The sequence below is a fragment of the Brassica oleracea genome, chromosome C4 (assembly GCF_000695525.1).
Source record: "Brassica oleracea var. oleracea cultivar TO1000 chromosome C4, BOL, whole genome shotgun sequence".
In the NCBI taxonomy this organism is placed as follows: domain Eukaryota; kingdom Viridiplantae; phylum Streptophyta; class Magnoliopsida; order Brassicales; family Brassicaceae; genus Brassica; species Brassica oleracea.
In genome coordinates this window covers 26,748,684-26,765,778 of record NC_027751.1, presented here as the reverse complement: position 1 = coordinate 26,765,778, position 17,095 = coordinate 26,748,684, and the positions used below count along the sequence as shown (strand labels likewise).

General features: G+C 30.6%; 1 protein-coding gene across 1 annotated transcript; it reads right to left on the bottom strand.

The window, feature by feature from the left end:
- Positions 1-12,726: 12,726 nt before the first annotated feature.
- Positions 12,727-15,923, bottom strand: LOC106336609 (cysteine synthase, mitochondrial). Its single transcript, XM_013775489.1, has 10 exons — positions 15,480-15,923; positions 14,782-14,891; positions 14,648-14,705; positions 14,299-14,562; positions 14,084-14,221; positions 13,936-13,987; positions 13,773-13,852; positions 13,608-13,667; positions 13,439-13,519; positions 12,727-13,073 (listed from the first exon to the last, which is right to left on the bottom strand). The coding sequence occupies exons 1-10, from the start codon at positions 15,825-15,827 to the stop codon at positions 12,981-12,983; spliced, it is 1,284 nt and encodes a 427-aa protein (XP_013630943.1). The 5' UTR covers positions 15,828-15,923; the 3' UTR covers positions 12,727-12,980.
- Between the last annotated feature and the right edge of the window lie 1,172 nt (positions 15,924-17,095).

The window sequence follows — 17,095 nt, the reverse complement described above, 5'->3', positions numbered from 1 at the left end:
GTGGAGAGAAAGTGAGAGAGATGTTGTGTTTAGTTCATAAGAATGGAGAAAGAAGAAGGGTAAATCAATTTTGGGAGCATTAAGAGCTTCAAATTTGTTGTTCATGGTGGTTGAGCTACTGATGAAAATGACTATCTTGTAATTACTTGAAGATGATGAGGGTGAGAGAGTAAAAATGTCATTTTCGAAAAGAAAAAAAAAATTGATGGCATTTTCGTAAATTATATGAACTTGTGTGGTGAATAGGGCAAAACTAATTTCCAAAAAAAAAGAAGTTTGTTTTGTGTTTGACTTTGAGTTTTAGGTCCATTTTGCAAAAAGTCTAACCTTTAATGTGTGTACAGCTATTTGTTTTCGTGTGTGTGTTTATTATTCATTTGTTTTTCGTGTGTTTATGAGTATTTTTATATGTTTACGCCAACATGTATAATAATTAAATTAAGATCCGAGAAGCATTGTAATAAATGCATTCACATTATAATAGACACGTGACAGTCTCAATAAGTATGCTAACACGTTCACACTATTCATAAATGTGTTTACACTATGTACTTTGCGTTTTTTAATATAAAACCCACATATATGGTTTCAATAAAACTCTAGATTTTTTTGTTTCGAATAAAAATAGATAACGAATCAAAAGCCAAACTATATATATATTATTTTTTATTGTTTACGGATAAAGTTTAGTAAAATATTCATAAATTTTGATTCGATTCGTTTTCCATTTTGATTTTAACAAAAAAATTTGGATATCCGTAACTCTATGAAACAAATCAAATACTAAAATACAATATCCCAAAAAGAAGCAAATCACAAATACCAATATTTTTAGGGACATATATCTAACTCGATCTCTTATATGCATATATATACATATATGTAAAGAATTATATATATATGTTATATATTATACTTTATATCAGTTTTATAATATTTTATAAATTAAATTTATTATATTAGGTACTAGAATTTAAAAAGTTAAATAATGTTTTATTTTTGTAATAAAATGTTATTATTAAAATTTTCAATTATTTTTAAAATTTTATTTTATTTACGGATCAAATCAGATATTCTTTAAAATTCTAAAACATTTCGGATATCTGAGTCACCGAATATCTTGGTGGCTAAAGATCGAATGGACACGAATGTTTCCAAATACTCAGATATCCGATTTGTGCCCACCCCTATTTACGGATACAATTTTATTTTTTTTATATGAAAAATGACTAATGTCAAGGCCTTTTTATTTTAAATTTATTTTAATTTTATCTTTCATGTATTATTTTAAACAAAAATGTCATTTAATATTAATTAACAATATCTTTATATATTTGTCAACTATTTTTATATATTTTTTTACGTACACATACATGTACACCTTGATGTGAGCACCTTGTCACTAAGTATTCACAACAATTGAAGTATCTAATTTTTTTGAAAGTTGAAATATTTTTTCTTAATGCTTCTTTAACTACCGACCAAATTGTAGTGAAATGATTTGTCTTAATAATTTTCTTTTCTTTTTCTTAAATTACTATCTGTTTAGAAACTATAATATGAAACTATTGGTTCGACATGACGACTATCTAAAATTCATAACATGAAAATAAACAAATAATATTAATTTTACTTTTTACCGAAAAAAACAAAAAAAATCAAACATTTTAGCCGAATAAACTAAAATGAATATTAATTTAAAATAATAGTTATATTTTAGAAGATTGAAAACCAAAAAAAAAACTTAAAACCGAACCAATATCCAGATTAAACTGATTTAATATTTTTTTATTAAAAATAATGAAATTAATAATCACATTCCGCGCGAAAGACGCGGATTATTAGTTGATGAGTATTTGGCAAACAAACGCATAGGCACAGCCAATAATATTTAAGGATATGATTATTATAACTTACATTAAGGTCAACTCCACGTGTTATAGTGATTGTATCGAATGTTAAAGGATTTGATATCTTGATTATAGTGTGGATTTGACTAAATCATTAATGTGATTCTCAAAAGATATTGAATCTAATCATAATGACACAACACAATTTGACCAGAGAAAATTACTGTCAAAGACACTTTTTGACTTTGCAATATCACAATAAGACACATTCTAACACACATTTTGCTTGCTTAATAGTATCCTTTTAACTAATATCTCCCTTGTTACCTTTTTGTGCTTTAGTTGTTTTTATTTTAATTTGGTGATTTAAAAAAAAACAAAAAAAGAGACTTTCCCAAATATATTCCGACTCACGAACACTAATTCCACCTTTTTATTGCAATTCCTTATAATTTTTTCACCCTAATCCATTCGGTCCCCCACTCCATGAATCGAAATCATTTCCTTCTCTAAACTTGTCCTTTTTGGTATCGTCGTCTCTGAGCCACCGTCGGACAAAGCTCCATCGTGTCCAGCTCCTCCTCGATCTCCGGTGCGGATCCGCCGTGAGTGAGCTTGGGGAAGATGCGATGGATTTTCAGAGTTCTAGATTCGATGTGGGCGTTCTGGGGATAGCTTATGTGGAGTTTCAGAGAGTGGATGAGCTTAGGATTTTCCGTAGGTGAGATTCCGAACCGCCGTGAGTGAGTTCAGGGAAGCTGCGGCGGAATTTCAGAGTGTATGAGCTCGTGATTTTCCGTGGATGAGCTTTGGATTCGACGTGGATGAGCTCGAGGTAGTTGCCTTGGATCTAAGTCTTTTATCTCTTCATGGTGGCTTCTGTTGCAGAGAGAAAGCTCTAAAAGAAACAATGGTCAAGTTACTTTATTTTACACATATGGTCCTCCCATTTTTGGATTTTTGCAATTTGACCCCAATATTCTTTAATTTACTTATAATCCTCTTGATTTCGTCCCAAACTTTTAATTATGTACTTTAATCTGTAACAATAATTTTCTTATCAACTCATATCCACATTTGCTATGTCCATTAGAAATTATTTAATAAAATAAAAAATTATAAAATATCAAAAATATATATATGTCTACAAATATATTTTGTCTACCGAAAATTGTCCACAAAAACATTATAACATTTTTGTGTCCACGTAAATTATGTCCACAGAAGATGTGTCCATTGAATTGTGTCCACAGAAAAAGCTTAATCTCTTTCTCTCTTTCAAAACGTCACAACACGTTCTCTAGATGGATTATCTTCAAACAAACAACACAAACCCTAGATATATTAAACTTCAAACACAAGCTTCGTCTACAATAACATGTTCACAAACGGTCTTAATTACACAACTATAATTGTAAAAGCTTGTCCATAAGAACACGTCCACCACAAACTTGTTTATAAGAACACTTTCACGTTACTCTTGTCCACAACATATATATCCTCCAGAAAACTATCCACAATGTTAACACTCGTCCACAATTCGCATGTCCACATACCACTCGTCCGCAAAGATGTATTCATAAAAAATATTACAAAAACCTGTCTCCAATCCCTGCTCTAACTTCTTTAGTTTATTCATGATTGATAAAAGAGAGAGACATCAAGTATAAGAACATAGTTGATGTCCTTTTATTGATAGAAAATTATAATTTGAGGATTGTGAAGCAGAAGTAGACAAATAAAATTTATTGACGGTCTAAACTGCACAGCTGAAAGTTTGGTGTTAATTTAAGAGGGCATTTCTGCAAAATAAAAGTTTCGGACCCAATCGAAAGAAATCAAAAAGTGAAGGACCAGATCTGAAAATAATTGAAAATCCACCATTGTTGCTTGATCTCTTATGTGACGAGACAGAGACGACGATGATGAGCACGACGAGGCTTGAATCCGAGAATGACACCGTCGGCAGAGCAATACGACGGAGATGGTCTGGTGGCCCGAGACAGACGCGACGAGCTGCGGCGGAGAAGAGAAAGCTCGAGACAGGTGAACGCGACAGAGGAGGATTGCGGTGGAGAACTGTTGGTCGGAGTACAGTGGCTGGAGATTGTAATGGGAGAAAAGCCGCCAAGCGTGGTTGCCACGAGTTGCAGTCGAAGGTGAGAAGATCCACGAAGAAAATGAATCAAGTGAAGCTTGCGACAGAGACAGAAGGTATTCTGGTTTGGAAAAAAACATTAATAGCCCAACTATTTTCCTAACTTAACTAACAAGAAGAAAGTAACTAGTTCTTTCTTTTGCTAACTACACGTGAAGTTAAAGGGCATAATGGTCAAAAAAGATCTTGGTTTCATGAATTGTGTGCTTCAAACGCAAAATGTGTTCTTTTATGAAAGGAAAAAGACAAATGTGTCTTTTAAGGTAACTCACTCGTTTGACTACCCAATCCTTTTGTGTTCGCTAAGCTCATTTATCTATATTATTAAAAAAGAAATAAAAAATAAAAATACCCCTTAATTTTACCATTTATTTACATTAGAATGTCATTGAAATATTTATTGAACCTATATTTGAGGTTGTTTGTCTTTTCCTAATTTAAATAATAGATTTAAGCATTTAGTGTTTCAAAAAAAAAGTCTTTTCCTAATTTAAATAATAGATTTCTTTAATCAAATCTTAACCAAAATAAATTTCCTAATATATTTCGTATTAACATATTAAATATTTTTAATATTTGTTAGTAATAAATAATAAAATAAAAAATCACACATCATAATCAATTTCTATAACATAAAAAATATATATAAAATAGTTTATTCATATATTATTAGTATAATGTTTTCATAATATAAGTCCAATTAGTTATAAATATTGGATTTTTATATGATATATTGTAATATAACAGACAATTAAAATCACAAAATATAATTAATCAAAGTAATAAATTAAATTATTATATTTTAAAATGTTATATTAACAATTATGTAATGCATTTTAATTTGCATATATATATATATATATATATATATATATTATGCCTTTAGTACAAATAAAAAAATTAAAGTGAAAGCAAATATTTATACGGTCACGGGTCAAGCTCTAGAAATAAACAACAACAGCGCAAGATTATTTTTCTTTAACAAATTTATTTTAATAAAAATTATAGTTCCAAATATGTTTATATATTTTATGTATTTATAAATTTATTTTCTTTATTTTTAAGGGATGCTAAGATTTTGAAATTGGGAAAAATTATGACCCACCTTTATCTTATTTTAATTAGGAAATTTAAAATTTGTATCGAAATATTTTATCAAACTTTCAATTTTAATTTTTATTATAACTACAAAGATTAATTTTCATAATAAATGTATGTTTAAATACTACAAATACATCATTTAATATAAACAAAAAAACTAAAAACATAAAATAAATACCCGCCCGGTTGGACAGGTTAAGGTCTAGTACCCTTTTAAAATTTGATTAGTTAGCAGATTGGATCAGAGTGATAGTGAGTGAGTGGTCGGTCAAGAATCAGGAACGAGAACATAGCAGCTAGGCCTGAGACTTTTATCCGAGATCCGGATTCGATCCGAGATTTGATCCGGATCCGATCCGAAAATCCGGATATTCGGAGGTGCCGAATCCGGATCTGGATAGTAAAATGTTGGATCCGTCAAAGCCGGATCCGGATCCAGATACTTTAATTTTTTAGTACGGATATCCGGATCCGTAAGTTTTATTAATAACTATTTCAAAAATAGTAATATATATATATATATAAATTAATTTATTTAATATATTTTTATATTTATAATAGTATATATAAATTTTATGTAAATTTTGTAATATTATACATAGAAATAATTAAAAAAATTATATATTTTTTATTTTTAAATTATTTTTAATATTTTTTATATATTAATATTATTTTTTATTTATTTTAAGGATCCAAATCCGGATCCGGATATCCGCCAGATATTACAAAATCCGACACCCGGATATCCGAGAATACCAGATCCGGATAAAGATAGTAAAATTATGGATTCGCCGGATAAGGATCTAGATACCTTAAAATTGCCCGGATATCCGATCCATGTTAGGCCTAATAGCAGCTTTGGGAATTTGTTAATCCAATATAATTTGGCTTTATCATTAAATAAACTCAAACTTATTGGCTGTAAACAGCGGTTAACGTCCCACGTTTCTTATCTTCTTTGAGAAAAATTCACATGAAACTGGCAATTTCGGCTGAATGCTCCGCGAATTTTTTTTTTTATCCGAGATTATTATTTTATACACTTGCGATTTAACGTGTTACCGAATTATAATTTCTCATTACAGATTCATATTAAAATACACTTGGGCATAACGTTAATGTCATCTCAAATTATTATTATCCATCAAGACAAGTATTATCCATTCAGGTTAATGATAATTAATCATTTCGAGTCGAAACTAAGTTCTTTACAAAGGAAAAAGTGAAAAAAAAAACTAAAATTCAAGCCAAGAAGCAAATTCTTTAAGGGCAGAGAACATATTAAACAAGCCTGAATAATTTGAGTTGGATCCAAAAAAGAAAATATAACTAAAAATCGAAAAAGACTCAGATCTTAAAAAACATATTATGAAAAAAATGTAGCGACTTGTTCGAGGCCACGATCAGTATAAAGAAAACTTGATAGGCACGGAGAATCGCTTATTGTTGTTGCCAACCTTCAAGGCAACTCACGCCATTTTATATTTGACGTCATTGCTCTGCAAATTGGCTTTCTTTTAAAAAACAAAACATTTTCTACAGAAAAATCCTTTGACACCAAATAGAAAACCTATCAAAGCAAGACGATGGTGAAGAAAGAAACTACGAACTTAAAAACTTAACTTGAAGTAGCTGAATCTGAAACTCACGTTGTTACTCTGCTATATAGGAGCGGCTGAAGAGACTGCAAAACCCTAATGGGCCAAAGGGCCTAATATTGATTCAAACTGGGCCTAGGCCCTTGAGGTAATTGCTGTGAAATTAGCTAGCTTACTCATTATTAATTGGACGTAAAAAAAAAACGATCAATCCGACCCGAGTTGTTTTTGACTAATATATTATTACGCTGAAACGTAATCTTCATGATTCCCTTTATATTAAAAGGGAAATATTTAAAAAATTATAACATGTATTTTGTATTGATTAAAAAAATGTCTCGCTGAGTTGTCACGTAATTGAAATGTTAATTTTGCTTACGTAGCGGTCTGATAATCAATTGAAAATTTTATGAATCCAAAATTAAATTGATAGGAAATGTTATATTATATAGTATTTTTATTATGGACCATTCATTTATCAAATTGAAATTATAATATATTCTTTCCTTAAATAAAATTTACGGAATTACCTAATTTAATTAAGATATATATGACACTAATAAAGATTTTCCAACAATCTGGATACTTTCTATCATTTTTATTTAATTATTTATTTTTAAAATAAATTACACAATTACATTAATCATATAATAAAATTTTTGATTTTTTTGTATATGTTGTATTTTGAATTTTTCAAAACGAGCATAAATTATTAAAACTGTTAAAAGTCTCACATAAACTTTTGTGATCAAGGTTTACATTTTTTTCTATAATAGGATACAATGAATATAAAATCATATGAATAAATAATTTTATTTTAATAGGTATTTATGTTAATATATATATATATATATATATATATATATATCATATCGTTTAAATTAAATTATACATCATATGAAAATACGTACTTATATTTTGATATATGCGTTGAACATATATCAAAAAGTTAATATTTTAATTTGGAAATCTTCATTTTTTTTTAAATGATTATAACTATAATTGACTTTTAAATTGTTAAATCATTATATAAAACTGAGCTGACATAGTTTTATTGTAACTAAATAGAAGGTCTGAGGTTCTTTGGCCTAATGCGATAAGTGAATTTTTTACCTAAAATATTTTTAAAAATGAGATCAGCTCATCAGTAAACAAATTATGTAATTAACAAAAAAAAAATTTAAATTGTTCAAGGCTCAAAAATATTAATTCGATCAAGAATTACCACTGTTTTAATCCAATGTCACTATTGTTTAGTTATTGATAATAGTTAAAGCTTTTTAATATATATATATTTTTTAAATATGACAATTAGAAAAACTGAAATAGTATGAATAGTTATATTTTCATCCACACTTATTTCATTAGATAAAAAATGCATTAGTTGATCTTCTTGTCTTGTTGCATGGAGATAGAAAATTCATTAAACTGATGTGATGCTAATATCTCATGCATGTGCAATTTTTTTAACAACTGACATTATATTACTAAATAAGATTGATTGTTTACTCATAAAATACATAAAATGAGAGTTTGATGCAAATTACGCGGCCAAATAAAATTGGATATGAACACATTACCAAAATTTTGAATAATGTATTTCACTCCAAAATTTATAGAATTCTCAGTTTTAACATCATTTGAAAACTTTTAACTATATGTTAATTAGTTTCCATTGAAGCTAAAAATTCTCATGAAAAATAAAGTTTTATGAAAACCTTATCTTCGAGAAGTAAAAACTAGAAAAGTTGTCAAAATTTAAGCAATGTTCAGATTACCTTATTCATAATTATAGTTCAATGACTACAATTGTATAACTTCAATCAAAGTCATATTAAAGTTTCAAAATAGACATTAATGTTCAACATTTCATGATATTTATAAGAGAAATTACTTGAAATATCATAAATTGAATAATACTTTTCAAAAATAGAGGAATTCAACTTAAAAAATGTTTTGATTATGCACAAAACTTATCTTAGAATATCAACAAATATAAAAAGTATTCATAATATAATCAATGTTCAGATTAAATTATTCATAATTCTATTTCAATGACTATAATTTTATAACTTAAATCAAAGTCACATTAAAATTTCAAAATCGACATTAATGTTCAACGTTTCATGATATTTATAAGAAAAATTTCTTGAAATACCATAAGTTAAATATTACAATTAAATCAAAATTTCACAATAACTAAATTCAAAATCGAATATTCAACAATTCATGATATTTATTAGAGAAATTGCTTGAAATATCATAAGTTGAAACTACTTTTCAAAACTTGATGAATTCAATTTAAACAATGTTAAAATTTTGATAATGCACAAACCTTGTCTTAGAATAGCAAAAAAATAGGAAAATTATTCATAACTTAGGCAATGTTCAGATTAATTTATTCATAATTCTAGCTCAATGACTATAAGTCTATAACTAAATTCAAAGTCACATTAAAGTTTTACAATAAGTCCATTCAAAATGTTAAATAATGTTCAACCATTCATGATTTTTATAAGAGAATTTACTTGAAATATCATAAGTTGAATAAAATTTTTCAAAAATTGATGAATTCAGATTAAACAATGTTTTAAATTTGATAATTTACAAACTTTATCTTAGAATAGCAAAAAATATCGTAAGTCATAATAACTTTGAAAATGTTTAGATTAAATTATTCATAATTCTAGTTCAATGACTATAAGTCTATAACTTAATTCAAAGTCACATTAAAGTTTCACAATAGGTCCATTCAAAGTCGACATTGATGTTCATCATTTCATGATATTTATAAGAAATATTGCTTGAAATATCATAAGTTGAATACTAATTTTTTAAAAATTGATGTTTTCAACTTAAATGATATTTAAAAATTGCTAAACCAAACATTATCTTAAAAGAGCACAAAATAGAAAATGTTTCATAATTTAGATAATGTTTAGATTAATTTATTCATAATTTTAATTCAGCCTTTACGGTTTATAACTTAAATCAAAGTCACATTAAGGCATTGTTATGAAACACAACCCATTCGTTGAATCTTCTTGTACTGAAAGTCGAGAAGGTGCATCTTTCTCGAGCATTATGAAGGAAGTGCGACACTTGATATTCTTTAATCCATCCCCTGCTTCAATAGTGTTCATATCCAATCCCGAGTGTATTCGGTACTTCCGTTACCAGATGATGTGTCTATCAACGTGTGAATATAATATTCTTCTCGCATATGAATATGCTCATGACTTTGCTCCTGCACATTTTCTCTGGAAAACCTTACTGGAAGGTTTGTTTGTTTGTTTGTTGTTGTTATTCTCGTCGGATGGTTTTTGTGTGTATGAGGGCCGACTGTGACATTTTGGGCTGTAGGCGATTTAAAAAAGATTTCAATAAATTTTTTTGTACAAATTTGGGGTTGATGTCTATGTAAATTTATTCAAAAAATTGGAGGGTTCAATGTTTCATTCTACTTCGCCTAGGACATGCTATATGTGTTTCTAAACTTTGTTTTGTTTGTTCTTTCAGATGCAAAGATGGATTATGTAGGGAAGGCAATTGAGGAGGAATTCACAGGTGAATCTGACGATATTTTTTGCGCAGCATGCAACTTTCACTGTAAAGGCGGCACCCTCGTTGAAGATGACGATTTAACCACGCATCTCATGAGTGAAACACAGGAAATTGACTCGCCTGTAATATACCTCTAGAAAAACTCCACTTTTACGTTAAGCTCAATTAAATTATGCATAGTTTTAGTTTAATGACTAAAGTCCATTATTTTAGAAGATAAAAATAGAAAAAATTTCATAACAAAAATAATGTTCATATTAACTTATTCATAATTCTTGTTCAATGACAATAGTCCATAACTTAAATCAAAATCACATTAGAGTTACACAATTATGCAAACCTATCTTAGAAGATATAAAATAGAAAAAAATTTATAACTAAAACAATGTTCATATTAACTTATTCATAATTCTTGTTCAATGAAAATAGTCCATAACTTAAATCAAAACCACATTAAAGTTTCACAATAAGTACATTCAAAATCGACATTAATGTTCAGCAATTCATGATATTTATAGGAAAATTGCTAGAAATATCATTAGTTGAAACTGCATTCCAAAAATTGATGAATTCAACATAAGCAATGTTCAAAAATTGATAATACACAAACTTTGTCTTAAATAGCAAAAAAAATAGAAAAAATCTTCATAACTCATAGACAATGTTCAGATTAGATTTTTTGCACAGCATGCAACTTTCATTGTAAAGGCGGCACCCTTGTTGAAGATGATAATTTAACCAAACATCTCATTAGGAAACACATGAAATTGAAGTAAGCACTATCTTTTACTTACTTCCTCTTATTATTGTTATCGGTTTTTGTCGATAGATGTATCACAAACCAAACTTTACTTGTCATCAGATGGTTGGGAAATCCTCTAAGAGTCTATTTGACGTCGAGCTGAGCTTAGCGTACAAGTGGATTTTTTACTGTAATATACCTCTAGAAAAATGACTTGCCTTCTGAGAAATCACCCAGAGACATTTTTTTTTTCTTTTTTTTTTCACCAGAAACAATGAAGCTTTATTCTCTAAATTTTGAATTTGATTGAATTTTTGAATTTGATTTTGGTTGTTGAAGATGAAGAAAGAGGAAGACTAAGAAGAGGAAGATGATTAAGTTGAAGATAACTGAATGAGTCTCTATTTTTATCTTTTTTTTTTACAGCAAAGCATTTACAGACTCATATTGACTCTGTAAACCAAATCGGTAACTCCGCATCCATGTGAACGACAAAGGACGATTGTTTCCTAGCACTGCGTGCTAAGCTATCCGCCCGAAGGTTCGCCGTCCGAGGTACATGGACGATGTCTGAGTTGAAGAAACTTCCTTTGAGAAGCTTGATGTCTTCCAGATAGCTTTCGAATGCTGGCCATTCTTCTGGTTTCGAAACCATCTTCACCAATTGAGAACAATCCGTTGCAAACGTTACCTGAAACTGTCTTAAATTCTTCATACATTTCATTGCCCAAATCAATGCCTCTACTTCCGAATGGAGGGGTGAAAGACATGCTCTTACATTCCTTGTCCCTAACAGACCATCAAACCCCGGTAAAGTACTATGCCAGCCTTGCCCTGAAAATGAGTCCTGATCTTTCCATGAACCATCTACGAAGCACCATCGACCTGGTGTCGCTAGGGGAGGACTGATCTGTACTGAAAGCCCCCTCGTTGGGTCATTTCTCACATGTGCTTCTGCCCAAAGTGATGATTCTAGTTCTGCTAATTGAAGAGTGTCCCTCGGATCAATATCCAGATTACTAAAAACTTTGTTATTTCGGGCTTTCCAAATATACCATAAAATCCATGCAAACTGATGATCATCCATCTTTGGCTGAACTCTCCAAAAAAGATAATCCACATTAGCAAATAATGATGTGATAGGAAAGATATTAGGAGATGACGGGATCTTAGATAATGCCCACACTTGCCGTGCCGGGGGACATTAAAAAAATACATGGTTCATTGATTCTTCCGGATCTCCGCATCGAGCACAACATATATCTCCTTGTATCCCTCTTGCCTTTAGATTTTTTATTACCGATATACATCCTGAGAGAATTTGCCATAAGAATCATGTTTTTATCATGTTTCTTTTTTATCATGTGTTTTTGTACCCTTTTATGTTCTATTCTATGTTTAGTGGAAATTAGTCTAAGTAAATCTTCATTTCTAGTTAAAAAATCTGTATCTGGTTTTGATAACCTGCCACATGTATAACTTTGTTTTTATTTGTTACCCCCTTTGAAACTAGGTTTGATCATGCTGAATCTAAGATTATATCTAGTCAGATTGTTGTAACCTGGTCTATCTGCTAAGCATTTTGTTTTCAAAATAGCATAAATCTCTAATGCCAAAACTCTGTTACCATGATTTCAGCCATTGAAGCTTAACATGGTTGACATGACCCTTTCTCAGATTCCGTTTTAGGCATCAAGATACTACTAAACCCAAAGTCATTAATTTGATCTTTATAAATTTATGTAATCGTAGATATTCCACACCAACGGCTACAATTTATTGGTTAACAAAAAAATATAGAGGGATAATTCATCTTGTTTAACTGTATCTAATTAATTACCCATTGGGGATTTTTGATAGAAATGTTGAACAATACAAGTTGCACTATTTGGCTTATTGATAAGCAAGAATGGCTTAGCACTCTCAAGAGGCAAACCTAACAGTAGAAGAAAGAGATTTGCTTTTGTTCATATCTCAGGCTGCATTTTCTCAACCTCTTCCCGGATAGACTGGAACAGAGGGGTTGATAAATATCGCTCTCCAAAGCTCGGGAAGACAACCTGAAAACCAGATACATATAAGATTCAATTCACAGGTCAATCTCATAACTGGCTTCATATATGATCTTTGAACACAGTCATAGACTCATAGATGATATTCTAACACAGATATGTATAAAGCTAGCTAGCTAAGTGGCTTTAGTGTTTGGTTCTTTGTGTTTAGTACTGGATAACACAGTCTAGAAACTTTTTACCACAGAGGATGAAGCTAGTAGCTAGCTAGCTAAGTAGCTTTAGTGATGTTTTAACACATGTTGTGATGTTTTTCTAAAGAAGTCTAGAGGTTTAGATGCACAAAGACTCAAGTGTCACCATTCTTTGTTCCCCCACACATAACAAAAATAAGAAACAAGGACTCTACTTACAGCAATGAGTTTCCCTGCATTCTCAGGTCTCTTTGCTACCATGATTGCAGCAGCAGCAGCAGCTCCAGATGATATTCCAACCTTACAAAATCATTACCTTCACATGTTAAAATCTTGCACCGAAACATTCCCACTTGGAATTCAGAAAGAATATAAAGGACTAACTAACCATCAAGCCTTCTTTGAGAGCTAGTTGCTTTGCAGTTTCTATAGCTTCCTCACTTGAAATCTGGTAAAGGAGCAACAAGAAGATAGCCATTAAAATGCCGATGAGAGTAACTATGCAGAATATGTCTTGTGGGAACTATGCAGAATCCAAGAAAACATATCATACCGCTATGACTTCATCCATAATTGCCCGATCCAAATTCTTAGGTATAAATCCAGCTCCAATCCCTTGAATCTTGTGAGGTCCTATACTCAAATACATAAGTAACTAGACCATAGTTCATAACCAAGAGAACCACATTACTGATTGTATAGTCTATGAGTCTTACCCGGTTTGCCACCAGAAAGTATGTCGCTTTCAGTGGGTTCAACACCAATAACCTGTTACATCCAAACCATCAAATAAGTAAAACAAGAACACACACTTTCTAAATAGCATCTATAATTCAGGCTAAGATGGAAGCTTTTTTGTTTTACCTGCACTTTGGGGTTTTGCTCTTTAATGAACCGACCAACACCAGTGATAGTCCCACCAGTTCCAATCCCTGCAACGAATATATCCACCTTGCCCTTTGTATCTTCCCATATCTCAGGACCAGTAGTCTCATAATGGATCTGCATTGCAACAATCCATGTTGTAATTAGGACAAATAGTTGCAGTTTTACAAAAGTGTCAGAAGGCAACACAAAACCTTTGGATTGGCAGGGTTGTCAAACTGTTGGAGCATGTAAGCATCAGGAGTTGATTTCAAGATTTCTTCAGCCTTCTGAACTGCACCGGTCATGCCTTTTGCAGGATCAGTTAACACAAGCTCAGCTCCGAAGGCCTTCAAAAGAACTCTTCTCTCCATACTCATGGATGAGGGCATTGTCAAGATAAGTCTATACCCTCTTGAAGCAGCGATAAACGCAAGTCCAATACCCGTGTTTCCACTTGTAGGTTCCACAAGAACACTCTACAGATAGAAAGTGAAATAAAGAATATGATAAGTCTAGAGAAACTGTTAAAACTTTCTATGCCTTAAAAATAATCGATGATACCTTTCCAGGTGATATGAATCCTTTTTGCTCAGCATCAGTAACCATACTGTACCCAATCCTGAAACACAAAAAAAAGTTTAAGACTTTGAAGTTGTCTAACTAAAAAACATATGAACAAGGTGTAAAAGACTCACCTATCTTTGACACTGCAACATGGCTCCATGATCTCGAGCTTAGCAGCAATGTTTGCTACACAACCCTTTGCCATACTATTCAAGTACACCATAGGAGTTTTCCCAATGAGCTGCATCAAGTTAAAACACAGATCACACAAATGTAAGTAAAGTCTAAACCTTTTGAGCTTCCAAGAGAAAAAATCTCACACCAACAATGGAGTAAACTCAAGGGAAATAGAAGCACACAAGGATGCCGATGTAAAAATTGGTTTAGACGGTGCCTAGACGCCCGACCTAGTCTAGTCGGCAAATTGAGTCTAAACGAAAACGATTTTCTAGACTGATTTATTAAAAAATCGGTTTTGACATTTCAAAGAATTGGTCTAGGCGTCTACATAAACAACAATCTTCTATAACAGCCTAGCTATTTCTTGAACATTGTGACAATATAGAGAAACTTGTCGGAGAATGAGTTCCGGGTTGTCGGTTTAGACGGTACCAAGGTCCACAAATTGGTCTAAATGAAACAATTTTTCTACACCTAAACAATAATTTTCTATAAGGCGCCTAACGATTTCTCCAAAACATTTGGGACAATGTAAGTAAAGTCTAAACCTTTTGAGCTTCAATAGAAAAATCATACAAAACTCAATTCAAGAAGCTAACTTGATCATCAATTTATCAACTTGAGATCTAAAAAGAGAAGCCCATTTAACCTGAGACACATTCTGAGCGATGTTGAGCCCATCAGCTCCAGTCTCAAGCTTAACGGCCTCGCACGGATCTCGTTTCGAGACATCTCCATAGCTCCGACTCTGCTGGCTCTTCATCCCTAGAGGGAAGCCGGAAGCAGAGAAGGAGAGAGAAGAGATCTCCGGAGAGGATCTGAAGTGACGGAGAGTGGAGGAAGTCAACGGGTTAAGGAGGAGAGCCGAGGAAGAAGATGCGGATGCCACGGATGATGATGATGAGGCTGTCACTCTTTGGTTTCTCAAGAGTGTTGACAGGAATCGAGACGCGATCTTAGCTTCACTGTTAAACCTTGAAGTCATGAGCATCGGCATGATCCTGTGCTTTTTTTTCTTTGAATACGACGTCGATTGAAATTTTTCAGATACAGTCCATTTTCAGACCAAGCTTCTTGTACGTTTATATGTTTCATTTGATCACGATAGTAAGGAAATATTATATTATATTATATTATTATTATTATTATCTTTTTTTTGTTATATTGTTTTATGACTTTATCCAATTTTTGTTGATTAAACATACTTATATAATTACTTTTCTTTGTCACTTTAATTAGATTTAGTTATTTTGCAATTATCAAACTGCATATTTGATTTTACACATAAATGAAAACTAGGATAAGACCTGCGCTTTGCGCAGAATGAATTTATTTGTATATATTATCGATAGTTTCTTTTATATATTTGATCATTTTATTTATATATATAAAATATTTTTTGTTGTTATTATGTAATTTCTTTCGGATGGATCAGATCAATTTTTATTAAAAATAATAGAACAAAACTATAATTAATACATCATGGGTTGATCGGATTGGACCTTAAACAAATTATAACATAAAAACCTTATTTTTTCCATCGAATAAATTCTTGAAAAAGAGAACAATATTGTTTTCACAGTTGAATTATTTTGACTTTTATCTTCCATATGGTTTTGAAAGCTTTCAAATCAACCATCGAATTGATACATGTCATTTTAATGTTTTTAGTCATATAGTTAAGGAAAACTTACATTTTTGTAATTTAAAGTCGTTTTAAAAAATTCAAAATATAACATATAGGAAAAAATCTAACATATAAGAAAAATATAACATATAAGGTGTCCTCATTTTTGTATTTTTAAGTCGTTTTAAAAAAAAACAAATAACATATAAGGTTTCTTCATTTTTGTAATTTTAAGTCATTTTAAAAAATTCAAAATATAACATATAAGAAAAAATCTAATTTTTTTATTATATGGTTAATGTGATTGTTTATTTTTTTTAATAATATAAAATTAAAAAAAATGAAAAAGGATGCAAAAATTGTTATCAAATCTTTATTATTTATAATCATTCATTGTCGTATATATGTAAATCATATTACGTAATTTCCTAGCTTTTATTTAGAAAAAGAATACACACTTCTTATATTTTAGGTTAATATAATGTTCTCTAGTGTACATTAAACAAATTATGACATAAAAACCTTATTTTTTCTCTCGAACACATTCTTGAAAAAGTGAGCAGTATTGTTTTCACAGTTGAATTATTTTGACTTTTATCTTACATATGGTTTTGAAAGCTTTCAAATCAACCATCGAA